We start from the raw sequence: 10878 nt of genomic DNA on the forward strand, positions 1-10878 counted from the left end.
AGGCCCTCGGCGCTGGATCTCAGTGTCCGGGCTGAACGATGGGGGTGGAGACGCTCCTTCAGGTATACAGGACCGAGGCCGTTTAGGGCTTTAAAGGTCAGCACCAACACTTTGAATCGTGCTCGGAAACGTACTGGGAGCCAATGCAGATCTCTCAGAACCGGTGTTATGTGGTCCCGGCGGCCACTCCCAGTCACCAGTCTAGCTGCCGCATTCTGGATTAATTGCAGTTTCCGGGTCACCTTCAAAGGTAGCCCCACGTAGAGCGCATTGCAGTAGTCCAAGCGTGAGATAACTAGAGCATGCACCACTCTGGCGAGACAGTCCGCGGGGAGGTAGGGTCTTAGCCTGCGTACCAGGTGGAGCTGGTAGACAGCTGCCCTGGACACAGAGTTAATCTGCGCCTCCATGGACAGCTGTGAGTCCAAAATGACTCCCAGGCTGCGCACCTTCAGGGGCACAGTTACCCCATTCAGGACCAGGGAATCCTCCACACCTGCCTGCCTCCTGTCCCCCAAAAACAGTACTTCTGTCTTGTCAGGATTCAACCTCAATCTGTTAGCCGCCATCCAACCTCCAACCGCCTCCAGGCACTCACACAGGACCTTCACCGCCTTCACTGGTTCTGATTTAAAGGAGAGGTAGAGCTGGGTGTCATCTGCATACTGATGAACACCCAGTCCAAACCCCCTGATGATCTCTCCCAGCGGCTTTATATAGATATTAAAAAGCATGGGGGAGAGGACAGAACCCTGAGGCACCCCACAAGTGAGAGCCCAGGGGTCTGAACACTCACCCCCCACCACCACCTTCTGGACACGGCCCAGGAGGAAGGAGCGGAACCACTGTATAACAGTGCCCCCAGCTCCCAGCCCCTCTAGACGGTCCAGAAGGATGTTATGGTCGATGGTGTCAAAGGCTGCTGAGAGATCCAGCAGAACTAGGAAACAGCTCTCAACTTTGTCCCTAGCCCGCCGGAGATCATCAACCAGCGCGACCAAGGCAGTTTCAGTCCCATGGTGAGGCCTGAATCCCGATTGGAAGGGATCCAAATGGTCCGTTTCCTCCAGGCGTGCTTGGAGTTGTTCAGCAACCACCCGCTCAATCACCTTGCCCAAGAATGGCAGATTTGAGACTGGGCGATAGTTGGCCAAATTGGCCGGGTCTAAAGATGTTTTTTTAAGAAGCGGTTTAATGACCGCCTCTTTCAGCGGGTCTGGGAAGGCTCCCTCACAGAGGGAAGCATTCACCACCCCGCAGATCCCATCGCCCAGCCCTTCCCGGCTCGCTTTTATCAGCCAGGATGGGCAAGGATCAAAGAGACAGGTGGTCGGTTTCACTCGTCCAAGCAGCCTGTCCACATCCTCGGAGGTAACAGATTGGAATTGATCCCATGTAACAGGACCAGACAGAACTCTAGCACTCTCCCGCCCTGGCCCTGCTCCCACGGTGGAGTCTACCTCCTTCTGAATCTGAGCGATTTTATCTGCAAAAAACTTTGCAAAAGCATTGCAGGAGATCTTGGGGTCCCTACCAGGCCCCGGTGGTACAGGTGGTTCTGATAGATTGCGAACCACCTGAAAAAGTCTCCTGCTGCTGTTTTCTGCAGATGCAATGGAGGCGGTGAAGAAGGCCCTCTTCGCCGTCGCCATTGCCACTTGGTAGGCTCGACGTTGAGCTCTAACCCGTGTCCGGTCTGATTCAGAATGAGTTTTCCGCCACCGGCGCTCTAGCTGTCTCAACGATTGTTTCATCACCCTCAGCTCCGGGGAAAACCACGGGGCTGTCCGGGCTCCATGCAATCGGAGAGGGCGCTTCGGAGCCAGACAGTCAATAGCCCTGGTTAACTCCGCATTCCAGCGGGCCACCAGGGAATCAGCTGAAAGGCCATCAACTTGGGATAAAGCATCCCCTACCACTCTCTGGAAGCCAATTGGATCCATTAAGTGGCGGGGGCGGACCATCCGAATCGGTCCCACCTCCCTGCGGAGGGGAAGGGTTGCGGAGAAGTCCAGTTGCACCAGGAAGTGATCTGACCATGGCACTTCTTTTGTTTCGCTTTTAGTTAATGTCAGATCACCAGCATCCGTAGAGGTAAACACCAAGTCTAAGGCATGTCCGTGGCTATGAGTTGGGCCAGACTTATTCAGGGACAGCCCCATGGAGGCCATGCTTTCCACGAAGTCCCGAGCGGCCCCTTGTAAGGTCGTGTCGGCATGGATGTTAAAATCCCCCAGGACAACCAAGCTAGGTGTCTCCAGGAGCATATCCGCCACGACCTGAAGCAGCTCGGGCAGGGAATCCTTGGTGCAGCGGGGAGGTCGGTACACCAATAGGAATCCTGTACTGCCCCTATTGCCCAACTTCCAGAACATGCACTCAGAAAGGCTAAGAGGTTCTTTCTCTGGCATTCAGAAGCAAGACAAGAAATAAGTGGCAAAGGAGGGATTTGAGGCTACAGATTGAAAGGACTCAGCAGCTGGATTGTTACCAATTAGGCCTTGCTCTTTCCTACTCAAACAAGAAACCAATTCAGAATTCTTCTCCTGTCCTGTACCTTTTGGTTAAAAAAAGGAAATAAAATCTCTCTCTCTCTCTCTCTCTCTCTCTCTCTCACACACACACACACACACAGAGAGAGAGAGAGAGAGAGAGAGAGAAACACACACAAGCTAGGGATGGGATGATCTATGCAAATTTGCAAAGAGCAACCATCATATGAAGAATCCATGGTTCTGATTTGCTTATGGTGAGCAGTCAAAAGCCTACCCGCAATTGTTTTTTTGTTAGTTTGTGTGCCTTTGAGGCTGCTCCTGTCTTCCCTCTCTGCAGACCAGGTTGGAATCTCCTGCTCATGGTTTTTATTACTGGGTGTTAGACATGAAGCTCTAGAAACCTCTCAGTTACAGAAAATGTATTCATATGATTGTGGGTGACAAGAGAAAGCCTGAACCACCCTTGGTGATTGGAGAGAGAGTTGGAATCTTGTCAGGTCTCTGCCCACTTTGCCATTAATAGGGGTCTCCTCTACTGGAACCATAAAGATTCCCAGCTCTATATCTTCCTTTGTTTCATGGATTAGGCAAGGCCTATTTCTGTATGCAGTGAGAGTTGCAGTCCTGGTTCAAGCAAGAAAATGAAGGAGGGGGAGCCATTTTGTTGCTATGATTGCACTCCCTGTCCAGAAGAGAAGATTTCAGACCAGATGGGTAAGCAATATCACATACAGAAATAGGAAGTAGATGTCCAGTAATTCAGAGGAAGGGGAATAAGCATAAATATATGCATACAATATGGTTACAGGTTTTATTCTTTTTTGGGGGGTGGGGAATGGTAAATCTGAGTGATGCAGAGGGCCTTGTTGAAGATGCAAAAATCCAGCCTGGTATCCTTGGTGGAATAATTTGCTTTTGTTTTGAATGTGAGCTACCGTAATTGGTCCACGGCCTCCTTGCCTCATCTTCATCCTGTGACCTCAGAACAGGCACCGTTGATTGACTGACTGACTGATTGATTGATTGATTGATTGAATCTGTACACCCCCTCCCCTATACCAAGAGGTCTCTTGATTGATTGAATCTGTATACCCCCCCCCATACCAAGAGGTCGCTCTCTTATTTTTTTATTTTTTGTTTTTCTGTACCGCTTTATGTATTTAAGAAAAATCTCAAAACGCTTTACAGCTTATTGAATCAATAAAACATAAATTAAACAATCTGAAGAAAGTCAAATAAATAGTATGAAGTCAAAGAAACATAACAGAAAACTAAAATATTATCTTAATGATTTCAAAGAAAAAACATTTCAAAGGAGGTCAACTACGGAATACATATTTAACATAGTAGGGCTGGGTGAATGTGGACCCCACCTCCTAGGCAAGGTGGAAAGGGCCTTGCAGGGAGCAGCCTTCATGCCTCCTTCACCCTCTGTCCTTTTCTTCTCCAGCTGCTGGAGGGAGAGAGAGAGAGAGAGAGAGAGGTGTGACATCAGGAGAGAGCACAATGTATTCATTGAGAAGAAAGTTTACATTTTCATTCACCTTTGATTAAGATTTTGTTTTAATGGCATAAAGAGTAAACCAAAACAAAAAAGAGCAGAATGCTTTAATGAAATCTCTTGAACATTCATGATAAACTGCCTTGGCAGAGGAAAATCAGGACCTGTTGTAACATTGTCCTTGGTAAAGCACTACATCTGAGATTTTGTTGTATATATTCAAAAATGCCCAATTCTCATATATAAATCATTGCTTAGAGTCTGTTGGGATGACAGGACTACATAAACTTTAATCTATGCAAGATTAGGATGGATCGTATGGTTTGGGACACCAATATAAAACTCATAACTCACTGCTTCCTCTTCAGATATGAATGACTGTTTTAAATGTCCAGATGAATATTATCCCAACAAAAACCAGGATTTATGTATTCTGAAGGAAATAAGCTTCTTGTCTTATGAAGAACCATTGGGGATCAGTTTAGCCTCTTTTTCGCTTTCCTCTTCAATCATCACAGCTCTGGTGCTAGGGACGTTTCTGAAGCACCACAACACTCCCATTGTCAAAGCCAACAACCGGGATCTCACCTACATGCTCCTCCTCTCCCTCCTGCTCTGCTTCCTTTGTGCATTGCTATTCATTGGACAGCCTCAGAAGGTGACATGTCTTCTGCGACAACCTGTTTTTGGCATCATCTTCTCTGTGGCTGTTTCTTGTGTGCTGGCAAAAACGATCACTGTGATTCTGGCTTTCATGGCCACCAAACCAGGATCCAGGATGAGGAAATGGGTGGGGAAGAGGCTGGCCAACTCCATTGTGATTTCCTGCTCCTTTATTCAAGCAACCATTTGTATTATGTGGTTGGCATTTTCTCCCCCATTCCCAGATGTCGATAAGCACTCAATTTATGGAGAAATTGTTCTAGAATGCAACGAGGGTTCTGTAACTATGTTTTACTGTGTCCTTGGTTACATGGGCTTTCTGGCTATGGCCAGTTTCAGTGTGGCTTTCCTTGCCAGGAAGTTGCCTGACAGTTTCAATGAAGCCAAGTTCATCACTTTCAGCATGTTGGTCTTTTGCAGGGTTTGGTTATCCTTTATTCCCTCCTACCTCAGCACTAAAGGAAAATACATGGTAGCTGTGGAGATCTTTTCTATCCTAGTCTCCAGTGCTGGGGTGCTGGGGTGCATCTTTTTCCCTAAATCTTATATCATTGTTTTAAGGCCTGAATTGAACAATAAGGAACAGCTTATAAGAAGAAAGGCTGGATGAATGTGTGGGTGTGTTTTGCTCTAGTCTCCCAAACCAATGGATATTTGGTTATTTGGGTGTTTGTGAATTATTGTCTTGGTAAATTTGTTCAATTTCAATTTTCTTTGGACCTCTCTATCTTTTAAACATATATACACACACTCTTTTCTAAAAGCCAAAACCCTTGCACTCTCTAACCAGACCTCCTTATGTATATACATGTGGCCCCAAACTTGAATTATTTAGAGCATGTCATCTTGAAAGCCATGAACCTAAATTAGATCTTGATCAGAGTTGTGCAGCTTATACTCTAAGAATAAGGGCTTAGAGAATTTAGTCAAATAATGAATGTGCATGGCCTGGTTATGTAGGAAAGAATTTGCTGGTGCCTAAAGATATATAATGATGGTAGCAGGTGAGACACCCTGGGGAGAGGACTCCACAATATGGGAACCACTGCAGAAAAGGCCTGTTCTCATGTTGCCAACTTCTGGACCTCTTGTGGAGCAGGCACAGGAAGAAGGGCCTCAGATGATGAGCACACGGTCTGGGTCAGTACATTTGGGGAGAGGCAGTCCTTGTGGCATTGTGGTTCTGAGCAACTAAAGACTTTATAGTTCAAAACTAGCACTTTTATTTGTCCTAGAAAGCAATGGGCAGGCAGGGCAGTTGTGCCACGATTGGTGTTATATGCTCAAACTTTATTGCATCGGTGAGCAACCTGGCCACTGAATTCTACAACAGATGTAGTTTCCAAACCATCTTCAGAGGCAGCCCCACATCTAACACATTGCCATAATCTAACCTACAAGTTACCAAAGCATAGACGGAAGATTTCTGTTCTGGCATTCAGAAGCAAGAAAGACACAAGTGGTGAAGGAGGGATTTGAGGCTACAGATTGAAAGGACTCAGCAGCCGGATTGCTGCCAGTTAGGCTTTGCTCTTCTAAAAGTAAAGGAATCACTCTGCCCTCCAACTTCATTGATGATCCCTCCCACCACATTTCTGCCACATTCCCTCTTTAGAAAATGTTCCCCTCCCACAACATGCAGTATGTGCTATTAAGTTGCCTTCAAATCTTCAGCATAGTGCTCCTAAAGCCTGTTTAAGTGTACATTAACACCAAACTATAATGTTATACATCTGAAGCCTTGGTGCCTCCCTCATGCAAGCCAAAGTATCATTTGATACTCAACTAGGTGGAAAGTGTGGGGGAATCTTCAGATGTAACAAACAAGTTTCCTTCTGCAGTTACACAGAGGAACACCAACGTTGACTTTGTAATTATTTTCCTCTGTCATTACAGCAAGGACTATAATTAATTTTATTGCACGCTGAAAGCCCTGTGGAATTCGAACTGGAAAGAAAAAAAGAAAGTTGTTATTTGATAAATATGCACACAAGAATTTATAACTACCGCTAGGGCTTAGTGGTATTTATACTTCAGAGTTCTGGCCTATTTAAAAACTGAATAAACATTTAAATCAGCCTTCGCAACTGGTGACATTGAAATTTTCTGTGGAAAGAATGTCATGTTTCTCAAGTGAAGATTTGCCTTCACACTCAGGATGGCGACTTTGCTTATGTTGCTGCTGGCACTGCTTCCTGAAATGACATGCAAGACTCACATTGTGAAGTGTCATGTCCATGATCCACACCCTCCACTTCACAAGTATCACCAGTCAGGAGACCTCATCCTTGGTGGCTTAGCTTCTCACAGCTTCATCATTTCCAATGCATTAGCCTTCACTATAGAACCCCCACAGGCATTGCCCGAAGAGCTTGCGTAAGGAGTTGCTCTTTCTTTTATCTCTTTCTGTTTTTCTGAGTTTCTTTCTCTGAATACTGAAAGCCGTGGCATACTGATTTGCAACAAAGAAAAATATAAATAATGCAAATAAGGATATGTTCCTTGTTCCCAATAGCAAGATAATAGAACATAATAAAGATAAATTTCTTTCACTGACTTTTATTGGCTTGCATAGCCTAGCTTCATATCTATTAATTTTGAAATCTGTTGTCATCCATCTTATCATGGAAATGAATCTCATTGATGTGTGATGGATTTTGTTTTCTTCCTTTATATGTTCCAGAGTTCTTAAATTGTTTTTAACACATAAAAGGGGGCAAATGGACTTACTAAAAAACAACAACAACCAAGCAAGCAATTTTATACACCACACTATACTGCATCCTGAAATGTGGTTTAAAATACTGTACTATTTCATGATGCAAACATTAATGAGGATGTAATAATTGTGATTTATAAAATGAGAGATATCTTTTTGATACAGAGTGCAATTCTTATTTCAGCGTGGTGACTAAGAATTACCAGCACATCCTGGCCTTGGTATTTGCAGTGAAGGAGATCAATGACAACCCTCAGATCTTAACCAATACCACATTGGGCTTCCACATATTTGACAGCAATTTCATTGCAAAAGGGACCTATCATGCTACAATGCTGCTAACGTCCAGCCCAGACAGATTGGTCCCCAACTACAAATGTGACATGAATCATTATTTGATAGCAGTCATTGGGGGACTGGACCCCCTAACCTCTCTTCATGCTGCAACAGTCTTGGATATCTATAAAATTCCACAGGTATAATGTATCCATCTCTGTGCTGAGCATCATGGATTTAAAGTTGTTGTTTTCCTCCCATTGTTGCTTTGTTTGCTATATTTCGCTCTGTGGTTCAGAGGCCAAAATATGTGAACTGCTGTGGTATTTAAGCATATGCTTAAATAAGTCGGCAAGACTCTTATACAGGGGAAGCAATTTGAATTTATTGATACAATTTGGGGGAAACCAAATAAATACTTTTTAATTTACAGAAAGGATAATAATGCAGGCTGTTTCCCAAACAGTCACCAACCATTTGGGGAAATTTTTACAAAAGTCTCAGCATTGTAAACATCATTGCCTCACACATTTAAATATGAGGGTTGATTTTTCTGATGGTGTGCGGTGGGAGTTGAAAATGGCAGCTTTTGGATTGTTCTTTGCAAAAGTGGAGTAAAACATTATGGAGCATAACTCCCATCAAAGAACACTTTGATGAGAATTCATGAGGCTATGGTAAAATTAACCCACCTGTGGCATTTAATATTTACTAGACTGTACTACATAAATTTGATGTTATGCCCACATTGTGTTCGCAGGAATGCAGGCAGAAAGGTGTATTTATGTCTTTATGAAGGCAGTGTGCATTTGCTAAGGATTTGTGGTGCCATAGAAAAGGCTCAACATGGGCATGCAAAATGTGGGCAGAATGGTGTCTGTGTGCCTTTATGCCAGGAGTACAGGTCCATGTTATAACAGAAGCTGGGAAATCTGTTTTGACTGAAAAATAAAGCTACAGCAATGTAGAGTGCCCAGGATTTAAATACAGTAGGACACTTTTTTCTTGGAAACATGGTACCATTTTTCCTCTACTTTATCAACTTAGTGACAGTCTTCACCCTCGAATTTTCAGTTTTATTTGAGGGGAGAACCCTATATTGGCTACAGTAACACATATGACTCCAGATGTATTTCAGTATTATTACTTTCTGCATCGTATTGAGTAATGGAGCAACACAGTCCTTACTCTAAAACCCATGGGTTTGTAGCTTTTGTTTATTCTGCTGGTGTATATTTTAAACTGTTGAATAAAAATGACTTAATATATCCATAAAATCATGATTATTCTTTCTTTTTCCCCCTGCAATCCCTTTTAGCTCATATATAGCCCTGCTCCAATCATGGAGGATAAAACTCCAGACCTTTCCTTCTACCAAATGGTCCCACAGGAAGCCCTCCAGTATAAGGGCATTCTCTCCTTACTTCTGCATTTCAGGTGGACCTGGGTTGGTCTCCTTACCATGGATCTTGAGAATGGAGAAAGATTTGTGCAAGCCGTGGTTCCAATGTTTACTTCTAGTGGCATTTGTTTTGCCTTTATAGAGAGAGTATCCAAATTATCTCTTGTCACTGATCTTAAAGACTTATTCCAACAGGGTGCAAAAATATATGATAAAGTAATGAGTAGCAAAGCCAATGTGATGATCTTCTACGGAGAATCTTATTCTATGATATTTCTGAGATGGCTTCCGTATTTATCTGAGCAAGAACATGTGAATAATAACCCAAAGGGTATAGTGTGGATATTGACAGCCCAGGTGGAGCTGACTTCTCTCATTTATCAAAGGACTTGGGATAAAGAAATAATCCACGGGGCTCTGTCCTTTGCAATTCACTCCAATGATATATCAGGATTTCAACAATTTACTGCCAGCAGAAAACCTACCACCTCAAAAGAAGATTATTTCATCAAGGACTTCTGGCAGCAGGCATTTGCCTGTTCATTTCCAAGTACAGTTGCAGAGGATGTGGATGGGGCTATCTGCACTGGAGATGAGAACGTGCAGACTCTTCCTGGGCCTTTCTTTGAAATGAACATGATTGGTCACAGCTACAGTATCTACATGGCTGTTTATGCCATGGCACATGCTGTTCATGACATGTTCTCATGGAGACTCAAATCAAGAATGTTAAAGGACCAAGGGCAGTTGTCATTTCAAAATCAACAGCCATGGCAGGTAATGAAGCCAATTTTCTCTTCCAGTAGAGTACCACATCATGGGTGCTGAAATAGTCCATGGTTTGTTCCATAAATAATCTCCCTAATTTTTGGTTTGTTTGTTTGTTTGTCTGTTATTTTTTGAGACTGTTGCCACTGAATATATTTGTAAGACTGATACACATCCTCTTCTTCTGATTTCCTTTTTCAAATATAGCTCCATCATTTCCTCAGAGGTGTATTATTTAATAATAATGCTGGAGATGAGGTTTCCTTTAACCAGAATGGGGAGTTGAAAGTTGGGTTGGATGTTATGAATTGGATTGTTTCCCTAAACCAATCCTTTCATAAAATTAAAGTTGGGAGGATGGATCCCCAGACTTCTTCGCATCAAGTGTTCACCATCCATGAAGATGCTATAACATGGCAAAGGCGGTTTAACAAAGTATGAAGATATCCAGTTTGGAATGAACATTGACTTCCATACAGTTTTTAAAGATCATTTCACTTGACCACAATGTTTTTGTGATGTATGAAAAATTCTTGAAATGGTTAGGGAAATTACACTTCATGAATTTATTAACTGGGGCAGTGTTCTAGATTTTATTTATTGAGAAATTGTTGTATGAGCTAAATATATTTATATTTTGGTTTAAACATATGTCAAATAATGATCACTAGTTGAGTTCCAAAGTTAGTCATGCACATTGATTTCATTGAGTCAGCTCAGAGCACTCCATCTTTGAATATCATTTAAGATCATTTTCATTTGAAACCTTCAAAATTCCATCAATAGGACCAAAGTATATTCATTTTGTTTATGAAATAATCTTCGGCGGCATAGTTGAAATCAGCTATGAACGAAGTGAGGAAACCAGGTAGAATCACCTCTTTTGTTCTCCATCAAGTGGAAAACTTCATTTCCTGCTTGCCTCTATCAAACCAGAACTTCACTATTTAGCACACTAACTCTGCCCCCTAACTAGTGACTAATAAAAAAAGGCTATTAGAAGCATTTATTTTTACTTCTTTCCTCCTCAAACAAGGAAACCCATTGCTTCTCC

At 43.0% G+C, this 10878-nt stretch overlaps 1 protein-coding gene across 1 annotated transcript; it reads left to right on the top strand.

The window, feature by feature from the left end:
• The first annotated feature begins 9101 nt into the window (after positions 1-9101).
• On the top strand, positions 9102-10546 carry LOC309326383 (vomeronasal type-2 receptor 26-like). The gene is made up of 2 exons (XM_081835037.1): positions 9102-9833; positions 10032-10546. The coding sequence occupies exons 1-2, from the start codon at positions 9117-9119 to the stop codon at positions 10263-10265; spliced, it is 951 nt and encodes a 316-aa protein (XP_081691163.1). The 5' UTR covers positions 9102-9116; the 3' UTR covers positions 10266-10546.
• Positions 10547-10878: the final 332 nt, after the last annotated feature.

Source organism: Podarcis erhardii, assembly GCF_964252035.2.
Source record: "Podarcis erhardii genome assembly, chromosome: 13".
NCBI lineage: Eukaryota > Metazoa > Chordata > Lepidosauria > Squamata > Lacertidae > Podarcis > Podarcis erhardii.

Bases quoted from the DNA above. Each gene is read 5' to 3' on its own strand.
- LOC309326383 (XM_081835037.1), top strand. From the start codon at position 9,117: ATGGATCTTGAGAATGGAGAAAGATTTGTGCAAGCCGTGGTTCCAATG. The intron at 9,834-10,031 runs GTAATGAAGCCA...TTTCAAATATAG, and splicing joins AAAATCAACAGCCATGGCAG to CTCCATCATTTCCTCAGAGG.